This window comes from Psammomys obesus, unplaced genomic scaffold, assembly GCF_907164565.1.
Source record: "Psammomys obesus unplaced genomic scaffold, mPsaObe1.curated_primary_1811, whole genome shotgun sequence".
Taxonomy (NCBI): domain Eukaryota; kingdom Metazoa; phylum Chordata; class Mammalia; order Rodentia; family Muridae; genus Psammomys; species Psammomys obesus.
In genome coordinates, this window is record NW_026596085.1 from 3402275 (window position 1) to 3414642 (window position 12368).

General features: G+C 45.9%; 1 protein-coding gene across 3 annotated transcripts in view; it reads left to right on the forward strand.

Annotated features, from left to right (window-relative positions):
* The first annotated feature begins 4259 nt into the window (after positions 1–4259).
* The window catches only part of Rpap3 (RNA polymerase II associated protein 3), a 29905-nt gene continuing 21796 nt past the window's right edge, over positions 4260–12368 (forward strand). The window contains exons 1-4 of one of the 3 annotated variants that reach the window (XM_055627042.1): positions 4260–4311; positions 6604–6762; positions 8435–8575; positions 10516–10638. In XM_055627042.1, coding sequence (XP_055483017.1) covers positions 6610–6762; positions 8435–8575; positions 10516–10638 — 417 coding nt within the window. In that variant the 5' untranslated portion in view covers positions 4260–4311; positions 6604–6609. Of the gene's footprint in view, positions 4337–5017; positions 5056–6603; positions 6763–8434; positions 8576–10515; positions 10639–12368 lie in introns of those variants that run through there. The other 2 variants (XM_055627040.1, XM_055627043.1) reach the window with 2 other exon arrangements.

Here is a 12368-nt window from a genome sequence, read left to right on the forward strand (position 1 = left end):
ACACACACACACACACACACACACACACACACACACACACACACACAGAGAGAGAGAGAGAGAGAGAGAGAGAGAGAGAGAGCAGAAGGTTGCTTGGAAACAGCTTCTGTGGCTGCAGAGGTTGACCAAATGGTGCTTGAGAGGCTGCTCAGATTATTTAGGCTGAAATTTGAGGAGGACGTCAGGCAGGACTAACCCCTGTGAGACACAGCGCCTCGATGGATGAAGCAGGGCCCTGTCCTGCCCTCCTCAGGAGTGTTCCTGGTCCACTGGGCGAGAGAAGGTTAGGCAGGATATGGTGGTTGAGGTACAGATACTTCAGTCAGATTGCTGCGAGTCTAGTCAGGGCAACATGGTCACATGCACATGATCTAGCCACACGGACAAACTTCTTATTCAGATCAGTGTCTTTAACAGGAACACAAGGAAGATAATGGTCACCAGTGTGAAATTAGCAAAGTGAAAATAACATGTCATTCTTCTCAGATTTTTCTTTCTTTTCTTCTTTTTAGACAGGGTTTCTGTAGCCGTGGCTATCCTGGAACTGACTGTAGACTAGGCTGGCCTTGAACTCACAGAGATCTACCTGCCTCTGTCTCCCTAGCACTGGGATTAAAGGTGTATGCCACCACACTTCTGACTTTTTAATTTTATACGTACATATTTTTCCTGCGTGTATGCCCACTAGGTGCCTAAGGAGGCCAGAGGATGGTGTTTGAACCCATGGAACAGGAGCTACAGGTGGTTGTGAGCTCCACATCCATCGGGTCCTGAGAACCAAACACATGTCATCTGTTAGCAGCAAGTGCTCCTAACTGCTGAGCCATCTCTCCAGCCTTATTGTTCCTATTTGTCTGACTTATGCAGACTTTACTTTGCACTAGGAGAGGCAATTCACCTTTAATTAACTTTAGCCTCCTCCCACTTGTCCCTCCTATTCTCCTTAAAGGCCTCCTTGGTAGATAACTGGAAGACACCAGAGACAAAGAAGCTACTGTATCCCAGGGTCTAGACCTAAGCTTTGCAGGAGGCAGGGGTGAAGTAAGTGCAAAGGTGAAATAACATTTGTTACGTTTTAGCCTGTCTCAGCCTATGCTAAACACTCCCTTTATATACAATGTCTCATTTGGAAGGAATTTCTAAGAAAAAAAGTTGGTATTTTTATTTGTGTACGTGTGTTGTATCGGTGTGAGTGCCACTTGAGCGCAAGTGAGTCGGAATTACAGATGGTTGTGAGCTGCTCACTGTGGGTGTGGGTGTGGGTGCTGGGAACAGAATTCTGGTTCTCTCAAAGAGAAGAAAGCACTCTTAACTGCTAGGCTATCTCTCCATCCCCCATGGAAGCATTCTTAAAAAGCAGACTCCACACCAGCCTGGTCTACAAATCAAGTCCAGAACAGTCATAGCTACACAGAGAAACCCTGTCTCGAAAAACAAAACTCGAAAAACAAAACAAAACAAAAACAGACAAACAAAACAAAAAGCAGGAGGTTTTATTATTCTTATTTTTTGTCTCTTCCTGCTGGCCTGATTTTGGACAAGATGGCTGGAGCTTGAGAGTGCACTGTGAGGGAAAGCTGTGTGCTTATGAGAGAGCAGAGTTAGGAGGACCCTGTGTCTGACACTGGTTGTCACACCAGTCCTGGATTGTTGATGTTTGGTCTTATATGAGAGAGTGCAGGACTGGAGAGCTGGTTGGGCAGTTAGGAACAGTTGCTGCTCTGGCAGAGAACCTGGGCTCGGTTCCCAGCAGCGACACCAGGTGACCCACAAGCCCCCGCCGTAACTCCAGCTCCAAGGGGATCTGATATCCTCTTCTGCCCTCCGAGGGCACCAGGAACTCACGTGGCACACATATATCCATGCAGACCCTCCTGCAGGCACACTGAAAGATAAGTAAATAAGTCTTTTTAAAGAATGAGAGAGAAGTATCTCCTGTCTTGCTTACGTTACTTTGATTTCAGGTTTTCTTCCACATATGGTGCAGAATCCCAAGGCTCACACAAAGGCACTTAGGAGCTGGCTGTGGCGGCTCATCCCTATAACCCAGAGTATTCAGGAGGCTTCATCTGTGTGACTGATGAACGTGTGAATGCCACGTGTGTGCATCAATGAGGTGGGAAGATCATTAGTTTAAGACTTGTCTAGTTACAGATGTGGCTCCAGATTAAGCAAGCCTGGACTACACAGTGAGACCCTGTCTGAAAAACAAACAAACAACAATATTCAAAAACACAAACCCAACCAGTAAACAAAGAAATTAATTACTACACCCTTTCTTAATAGTTGTCAGAATCCTTCCACCCTTAACTGTTTGAAAGAGCTCAATCATTGGGACATGGAATTAATAGCATTTGCAATAATCATTACGGCATTTCACTTATGTGGCAATAAATATTTGGTTATTGCCAGGACTGCTTCTTTGAGAATAACTGTTCAGAGATTAACATTAAATTCAAATAAGAGGAAGAATTTATTCACAGAAAAAAAATAAAGAAAACCTTGGTTCGCCATTTTTACAGAAGCCTATTTAAAGGCAATTGTCAATAGCAGTGGAGAGGCATTCCGCAGGGGAGAAGGCTGTCACGAGTAGGCAACAGTACCTCAAAATTAGGAAGCAGTGACCATGGAGGTCATTCAGTCACAATGAATGTTTCTCCCTTTGATTGTATTCAGTGCACACATGGGGGGGGGGGGATTCACCACCCCAGGGTGCTATGAAGTTTTACTGGAGCAGCTGGTTGGCCCTGTTGTCTCAATCAACTCTGCCCAAAATTAATAAAACACATGTAGTTGTTTTCCTAAGAATGTCAACATCTATTTTCAATACATTTATGACTTATTTAAACATACATTAAGATTTTAATTTTATAATATTTAAAATTTTATTTCATGTGCATGAGTGTGTTGCTTGTGCGTGCCTGGTGTCCCAAGACGTTAGTTCTCTGGGTACCAGGGTTCCACACAACTGTGAGCCACCTCTGGGAATTAGAGCAGGTTCTCCGGAAGAACAGCCAGACCTTGAACTCACAGTGATACTCCAGCTTCTGCCTGATCAATGTTAAGATTAAAGATGTGCCCTGTCATCTAGACACATTAAGATTTTTTTTTTTTAAAGCTAGTTTTCCCTGAAATGGCTCCTGCTCTTTGTGGTGCCATGCACACAGTAGGATTTGCTAAAGAGGCAGGAGAATTATGAGTTCAAGGCCAGTCTTGGTTACACTTTGCTAAAAGCCTGTATAACACAAAACCATCAACAAAATCTTTTATGCTCTTTTATTTTCACAAACATTTACTTGTATGTGTAAGAGTGTTTGCCTGCATGTATGTACACCACACGCATGCCTGGTGCCTACAGAGACCAGAAGAGGGCATCAGATCCTCTAGAATTAGTTACAGACAGTAGTGAGCTGCTATGTGAGTGCTGAGAACACACGGCCTCTGCAAGTGGGAAAAGCATTCTTAATCTTGGAGGCATCTCTCCAGCCTCTGATCGTTACTTTCAAATTAATTTAAAACACAACAGTCACACAGTCCGGGAAAGGTTCTAATGATATGGCCTTGTTGTTTTTCATTGACTGGGAACTAGGTTAGTGGTTCTCAGCTTGAATGGCATAGCTGCATGATGTGTTTGAAAACGTCTGGTGCTGAGGTTGGATCACAGACTAATGATGTCAAACATCTAGGATTAGATTCATAAATCAGCATGTGTGAGAGACACACACACCCCTGCCTCCTTGGGCCATTCAAAAGTTGAGTCAAATTTGTCAGTACTGTCAGTACCTAACTGAGACGAAAAAGTCGATTCAATTTGAAAAAATTGGGTTATGTTTGTGGACTTTAAAAGTTATGCTTGTTTTTTTGTACAATTTTAGAGTCGTCAAGGAATCAGAGCAAGCAAATGTAAACAGGTTTCAAAGTCTTTATTCTAGCTAAGCCAGGGTCTATCTAAAGACGGACACCAGCCTGAGATCCACAGACACTCTTACAAAAGAAGAAAGGTTACGAGCAAGAAGTACAGGACTTAGAGGGAAAGCAGCGGTGTTACCAGCGTAGGAGACACGATCGAGGGACGCCAAAGGCCTTTTTGCTTTGGGGTCGGAACACGTCAGGACAGGTGCACTTTGGGGGTCCTCACGCTTAGTTTCCTCATCCTGGGAGCAGGTTAAGGCAGCAGCCTAACCACAGCAGCCCTGCGCGGGAGTCGGACCTTCTGCGCACGCTCGGGCGGCGCGCGGGGCCTTGTGGGAAGGCGCAGGCCTCCGGCGGCGGCGGCGGTGGCAAGTGACGCCGCGCGTCTCCCTGGCTGCGGTGAGGGTGGTGACGGCCGGGGCGGGTGAGCAGGCTTCTCCGTTACCGTCGGCTGCAGGGCGCCTGGGGGGCCGGGCGGGACGCGGGGCCGGGCGGGCCTGACCGGGAGCCGGCGGCGGCGGGGCGGCCGGGCGGCGGGGCCGGGTCCTCAGTGGGCTCTTCGCGCGCCCCCCGGGGTCGGCCTGAGCTGCCTCTCCGTCCGGGCTCGGGCGCTCCTCGGTGGCGGGGACCTTCAGGCCGCGGTGTGCGGGGTTTGCGTGGATACCGGGCGTGAAAGTGTTGGCCCAGACGCTGGGAGTTTCTGGTTGACCGCGGAACGAACCCCGTCTTGTCAGCGTGGGCTGCGTAGGACCCGGGGCTGGGTGGGTGGTGGAAGGGCAGCTTTCGCCCCCGCAGCATTCACGGTCTTTCTGTTTGTTTTGCTTGCTTTAGGAGGCAGGGTTTCCCTGCAGTTCGCCAGAGTGCTGGGGTTAAACGCTTGCGCATCATTGCCAGTCTAGGCACGTAAGGGTCTCGTTGGCTTCTGGACTGGTTTGTCCCCAGCAAAGCATTTGTGCTAGTTTTGTTCATGAATGCAGTGCGTGCGTATAAACAAATATTGACGCCGCATGAAGCTTAAACTGTGTTGTTGAGGCCGAGTCAGAAGATTCATTTGCACTTAAAACAGTCTCTTTTTAGTGTGTGTGTGTGTGGGGGGGGGGGAGCTGTTATATCACCCCATCCACCATATTTTTCTTCACCTAGGTACCTCGTCACATCACTTTATCCCCTTTACTTGTTTGTTTACTTACTTATTTTGCAGTCTTCAGGGTTGAACTCAACATCTTTCACATTATGGGCAAACGCTATATACCAACCCTTTAAAAAGGATTCGTAGACAGGGTCTACCAAGTTGTCATGCTGACCTTAGTTTGGGAGGCACCTTCTGCCTCCTCCTGCTGGAATCATAAGCAATGGCCCCCTGTGCCCGGCTGTATTCTTCATGTGCCTTCAGTGGGTTGAGTCTTAATATGATTAAAGACAAAGCTTCCCTGCTCCCGTAAAATATAATTAATTTAACTCATTGGTACCCTTAAAAAATCCCGTGAATATCCGCAATCTCTATATGCCCTAATGTAATGCACATGGCATCTGGCACTGCCAACCTTTGCCATCTAACATGCTGATTTTCTCAGGCCTTCAGTGGTAGTGCTCTCTCTCGTAGCCTCCCAGGTCCCTAGGTGCTGAGGCCTAGTTTTTCTGACTTCTCTTCCTGTTCTCTGAGTTCTTCAAGCTCTTCCTAGCTTCCATTAGTTACAGTGGCTAAGCATGTTCAAACGCATGATTGGTTTCTACCTTTATTTATTATAGTGTCACTCACATTTATCTGCAGGCCTTAACCTACTGCATATCTTTTGGTGGCCTCTAGCACACAGTCAATATACTCTAAGCTGAAATAATCCTCCTATTCGCTTACTTCCCTGCAACATGAGCCCTTTCCTTCTAAAATTGCGTTTCTTTTTCAAAATTTTATTCATTTTTACCGGCTGTGTATGTGATGGGTGATGGCGTATGCGTGTGCCGTGGCACATGTGTCAGAGGACAGCTTTGTGTAGCTGGTTTCCCCGTGCACTTTTATGTGGGTACCGGGGATTGGACTGGAGCTGTCAGGCGTGAGTGGCTTCAGCCACCAACATACCTCGCCGAGTCCGAAAGAATTGGATTTCTTGACTCAAATGGACACTACTAGATTCTGCCAAGCAGAAATCTAGAAACCATTTAAATCAGGTTACTTTTGTTTTCCCAGTCAATACCCTCATGTGGCTTTTAGAAAGTTTGTAACACCCCATGATCTGGCATTTTAAGGTGTGTGCCGTGTCTGCTTCTGACCTCTTCATCATCCCTCAGAGTTCTCTCTGCTTGCCTTCCTTCCTGTGCCTTACTTAACTAGCCCCCTTTCTGAAGCCCAGCTGAGCTCTGGACATTTATTTGACTATTTAACCCTGTGATTTATGTTTATGCTACACCATCGTAACACTGAGCAGCTGACACTGCCCCACATCTGAGGCCGGTTAAATTCTTTGTGGGGCCTTGCTGTGCAGCTGAGGCTGAGCCGGAACCTTTTGATACTACAGCCTCAGTATTCTGAGTGTTGGCCTCACGGGCATGCACCACCATACCAGGCTTAAATGCAATTTTCCGTTTAACAGTACATTTATGTTGTGGTGGGTTTACAGGGCTGCGTCCCCATCTTTAACAGAAGCACCTGCCACTTTGATTCTTACCGGAGGTTGTGTACTCAAAACTTTGCAGGTCATAATGACGTCAGCAAGTAAAGCAATTGAATTGCAGCTACAAGTGAAGCATAACGCAGAGGAATTGCAAGATTTCGTGAGGGATTTAGAGCACTGGGAGAATGACATTAAACAGAAGGATATGGAACTAAGAAGACAAAGTGGAGTTCCTGAAGAGGTAAGTGAAGGGTTTCTGTTCACATGCAGAAAAACCTATTTGTTGTTTAAAATTCACTGTTAGTGTGCATACAGTGTATGTGTACATACACATGTAGATGCATGCCTCCACGCACGAGTAGAAGGCAAAGGGCAACTCCTGGAGTTCAGCTCTCTCTTGTGGGCTCCAGGAATTGAACTTGAGTCACTAGGCTCGTAACAAGCACTTTCACCTGCCGAGTCCTGTTATTGGTCCAGAAACTTATTTTCAAATAAAGCATGACCTTGTAGAGTGTGATGGAAAAAGCCTGCAATTGCCTGCAGTCCTAGTACTTGGGAGGGGGAGCCGAAGGTCAAGAGTTCAGGCTTGGTGGTAATAGCAGTGGTGCACACCTTTAAACCCGGCACGTGGGGGCCTGGTCTACAGAGCAAGTTCTGACAGCCACGGCTACAAGGAGAAACCCTGTCTCAGAGAGAGTTTCAGTCTAGCCTGGCTGCGGAAGGGCCTGTTAACGAAAATATAAACCCTGAATTGGAGTGCCAGCATCATCACTGTTAGCATCTTCAGAGATCCTGCTTCTCACCGAGCTTTGAATAATCGTGTGCTAAGATCTTTATTCTACGTCTCAGTGGGTATTTATTGACAGGGTCCTCATGTGATAGTACTTTAAATAATCTAAAATACGTAGGTGTGTCTGTATTTCTGAAAATAATGGAGTCATGCATTTAACAATTTGTAAACACAGTATTGCCACTGAAATGCAGGTAAGACTTAGGCTGAACTATTTTTATTAAGCCAGTGTTTTTAAATCTGGCTAGGTTTTCATGTCTCATGCAGCCATTAGAGGCATGCCAGGCTGCCTTGAGAGTCACGTAGTCCTCAGTGTTTGAATTTAGAGTTGTCATTTAAAGGCGTATTTCAGATTTTAAATTTATACTTCTCTTGTGACTGAACAACCTGCAACATTCATCGAATAATGAATTGAAGTTGTAAGCATGATTGATGCTTTGTGTGTGTGTCTGTGTCTTGTGTTTCCGTATGTGTGTTTGTGTGTGGCATGTGCTGACTGTGTGCATGTGTTCCATATGGAGGTGCCTTCCTTTACTGCTGGGCGCCCTGTGTTTGCAGACAGGATGCTTTAGTGAAGCTGACATAGCCATGGTGTAGCGGCTAGGCTGACTGGCCTGAGAGCTCTGGGATCTCCTTGTCTCTGTCTTGCCGTGATTACAGGGTGTGTAGTCATGTAAAAACCACGCCTGGCTTTTACCTGGGTGCTGGGGATTCAAACTCAGGTCCTTTTGCTTGTATAGCAAGTATTCCCACCCACTGAACCATTTTCCAGATCCTATAATCAATATTATAAAAAGGAGCACTTGTAAATTAAATGGAAAAAAAATTTCTCATTTGAAAATACCATTTAGTGCCGGGTATTGGTGGTGCACATCTTTAATCCCAGCCCTGGGGAGGCAGAGGCACACTGATCTTTGAGTTTGGAGACCAGCCTGGTCTACGGAGTGAGTTCCAGAAAAGCCCAAGCTACACAGAGAAACCCTGTCTTGAAAAACCAAAAGGGAAAAAAAAAAAAAAAGAAAATATCATTCGTGATCATTTCAAGCAGAAGTATCAGGGCAAGGTGCCAGAGTGCTCAAAGCTTTTCCTTTCTTTCTTTTTTTCCTTCTATTCTTCTGTCTAGAATTTACCTCCTATTCGAAATGGGAATTTTAGGAAAAAGAAGAAAAGTAAAGCTAAAGATTCTTCAAAAAAAACCAAAGAGGAAAACACAAAAAACAGGATAAAATCTTATGATTATGATGCCTGGGCAAAACTTGATGTGGTAAGTTTATCTTGTTATGTACTTTTTAGTAATTAGATAAATATTTCTTGGAGTTAGTCACAGATTACATGATAGTGTCCTATGGCCCGTGTTTTCTTTTCTCTCTTTTTGTGGTGGGGAGGGGGATCATATGTAGCTCAGGCTAGCTTCAGATCTGTGATCCTCTTGCCTCAGCCTCAGGAATTCCGAATTAGAAGCAGGTTCGTACCACCGTGCCAGCTGAAAGTAGGTGTCCTAATGTGCCTCTGTGTTACTGTGATAAAATCCTGACCAAAAGCTATTCAAGGAGGAAAAGGTTCACTACCTCATACAGGTTGGCGTCCAGCATCAAGGGAAGCCTGGGCAGGAGCTCAGAAATTCCCCTGGAGGTGGGAATGGAAGCATGGAGGGCTGCTGACTTGCTTTGAGAGCTTGCTCAGCCTGCTTTCTTACACAACCCTAGACCACTGCCCAGGGGTGGTGGTGCCCACAGTGGGCTGGGCCCTCTGAGGCTAATAACAACCCCACAGACTTGCCTCCAGGTCAGTCTGATGGAGGCATTGTCTCAGGGGAGGTTTCTTCTTCCCAGAGGACCCCAGCCTGTGTCAGGCTGACAGAACCTAACCAGCACAGGAAGGCCAGTAAGAGGGCTTTCCTTTCCTAGATCCTAGATAGCCACCGTGTACTGTGTGTGCTCCATCTCCCATGTATGCCACATGCTGTGATTAGATGTGTTCTACCGCAGAACCTTTCCCAAAGCTCCAGATAGCTACTGGCACGTTAGCCTGTAAAAAGAAACCTGCTGGCCAGTTGGCCCGCCTTATTCTGGACTCATGCTCCTTCAAGTGATATGATGAGAGGTGTGTGTATTGGGGGAGAGAAGTCACAACCCAACTTAGAATACACATTTATTTTTGGTGTTTTTTTTTTTTTTTTTTTTTTTTAAGAAGATTTGCTTAGTTTTATGTGTATGATTGTTCTGCCTATGTGTGTGTAAATGTACCACATGTGTGTAGAGGGCAGAAGAGGGGGTCAGAGCTTCTGCAACTGGAGTTACAGGTGGTTGTGAGCTGTGGGCACTGGTAACTAAACCTGGGTCCTCTGTAGAAGCAGTGAACACTCTTAATGGTCGAACCATCTCTCTAACTCCATTTATTTATTTTCTTGAGTGCCTTTTCTTCTCTTCCTTCCCCCCCCCCCACCTCTCCTGCTTTCCCCTCCCATCCCCTGCCTTCTCCTCATGTCTTTCCTAGAGAGCCTAGGTAAGGGATTACCTACAGGGCTGTGAACACCCCTTTCCAAACCAGCTGCCTCTGGAAAACCGTATCCAAGGCTGAGGGTGTCCCCAGAGCCCCTCCTAGTCTTCCTTACTTCTGCAAGCGCTAGTCCCAGGCCACATGCAGACTGCCAGGTGGTAGGGAGCAGGATACTCAGGGGAGAGTCTTCATCCCTATTCCATAGAGATGAGGGCTGTAAACTGTCAACCAGCCCAGCGGGGATAACCTGTGTTTGGGGGTCTGTGGGAGCACCATACATCTGAGCTCCCCAAAATGTTGGTTGCTTAGCATGGAGGACAGTCAATGTAGTCTTTTAACTAGTAGTGGGTGGGGCTGGCAAGATGGCTCGGCTGTTAAGGGCTGCTAAGTTTGCTCTTGCAGATGACTTAGGTTCAGTTCCCAGCACCTGCCTGGCAGCTCATGATTGTAATTCCAGTTCCAGGGGATCTGATTTCATCTTCTTGCTTCCACAATGATCTGCTTACATGTACACAAACATATACTCAGATGTGTGTGTTCACGCACACACCACTAAAATAAGGAGGTGTTGTGTCAGAGCTAGGTGTGGAGGTGCACACCTGTATCCAGCTCTTAGAGCCTGTGGAGATTGTTTGGCTTCCATTTATGTCCTAACAATTTAAAGTCTGTTGCTGGTAATTGTGAACACTGCTCTACTGCTTTCAGGACAGTATCCTTGATGAACTTGACAAAGAAGATAATACCCACGATTCTGTGTCCCAGGAATCAGACTCAGAAGAAGACGGTATTCGTGTAGACTCCCAGAAGGCTCTTGTTCTAAAAGAAAAGGTACTTTAGGTTAGTTTTGGGTTCCTTTAGGGAGGAAGGCTGTGCATAAAATCATGCGAGTTCTAAAATTCTGAGCATTGCTCTGGGGATATTCACACTTAAGATATTCTTGGCTGTATCCTTGTTGGGTGCAGTGTGTATAGTCGCCAGGAGCAGATTCTTTAGAGCCAGATTAATTATGTGTTCTAATCTGTGACTCACTGTATTAGCTGTTCAGACCTCAGTGGTTTGTTCAGTGAGTTGATTCCAGGTGCTGTCCAAGCACCTGGGATTATTTGTGCTTCTAGTGGTAGACCGAAGAAACTTGAAATGAGTGTGTGATTATTGGTACAAACGTTACTTTCTACTTCTTCTTATCAGAGGCCATCTTTGGTTACCTTCGAAATGTTCGGTATCTCTCATTTCTTTTTGGGGAGGAGATATTTTAACACAGGCTTAAGCAGAAGAGTTAAGAAAAAGAGGGGTAGTCGGGAGGAAAGACAATCCAGAGCATGGATGTAGGCTTAACAGTCAGATGTAGGATTTTGGTGGGTTTTGAAGGTGTCTTTGAAGGATCGCCAAGAAACTCAAATGAGATGACAAAAGTGGTTCCGGCAGGCCCCTGAGAGAAGTGCTATTGATGAGGTAGGGTCTGGACCACACGCAGGGATGCAAGAAGGTAGGATATCTCTGCTGTAGGCAGAGCAGCGGTGGACAACAGCATAGTAGTTTCCTAACTACTACTAGATTCTCAGGCTGGTTTAGGGAAGGGATCAGGCCCTACCCAAGGTCATACACATTCAGGCTGTAAGTGTGGGCCATTGCTGTTTTAACGTAAGAGAATATTGTTTTTATGTTAGCAACCTTCACAACAAATGTTAGTTGTTCTAGAATCTCAGCTAGTGTGAGGCTTTAGTCAGAGACTATGGGGTGAAAGGTTCAGTCCCCCTCCCGTGTCTCAATAATTTTCCTGGTCTTTTTGTCCTGCCTACATTTGCCCCTCTGAGAGTGTGATTCGGGGTGTCTGATGCTGACCAGGGACATGGAGCTTCCTGATCCAGGGATCAGAAGTCTCACCCATGTTCCCTAAGTGGAACATGAGAGGATCTCAGCTTGAGGCTTTGTGGGTTGTCGTTTGCAGGCAGTCAGAAGGAGAGGATGCCATTACTGTCTGTAAGTAATTGAGCATACAGAGAATTGCTGTTCCTAAGATTAGGACTAAATAGCAGGACCTGTCATCTTGAGAACTGTGATGTTAGTAAATCATTAAAGCATAATGCAGAATCTGGCAGAAATTTACTTTAGTATGCAAATCTTAGCAGACTAGGACACACTGTCCCAGTTGTTAGGTAAACACGTGGCCCTTCTTTAATGACAGCGTAGGCTCTCGTCAGAATGCTGAGGGTCATCAGGTTTGTAGAACATGTGCTGTTATTGTCTTTAAGTGTGAGAGCCGTGGACAGTAAAAAGAACACACTGATAGTTACATATCACTGCTGTGGCAAAAACCTAAGAACAGTTTTAAGAAGTAGAATAAATTAAAAGGCAAATAGCTTGAGATTATAATTGCTGATGCTTATCAGCAGTGCCACAAACCTAAACACAAAGCAAGGCTGTAGCTGCCGATGAGTTAGAAATGGAGTGTACCTTTGTATTGCTGCTAGCTTTGCTGTGAGTGTCTGCCTGCCATGTTAGCAGGTCATACTTAGGGCTAAATGGGAATGCCTATTAGGCCTGAATTATTGTCTATC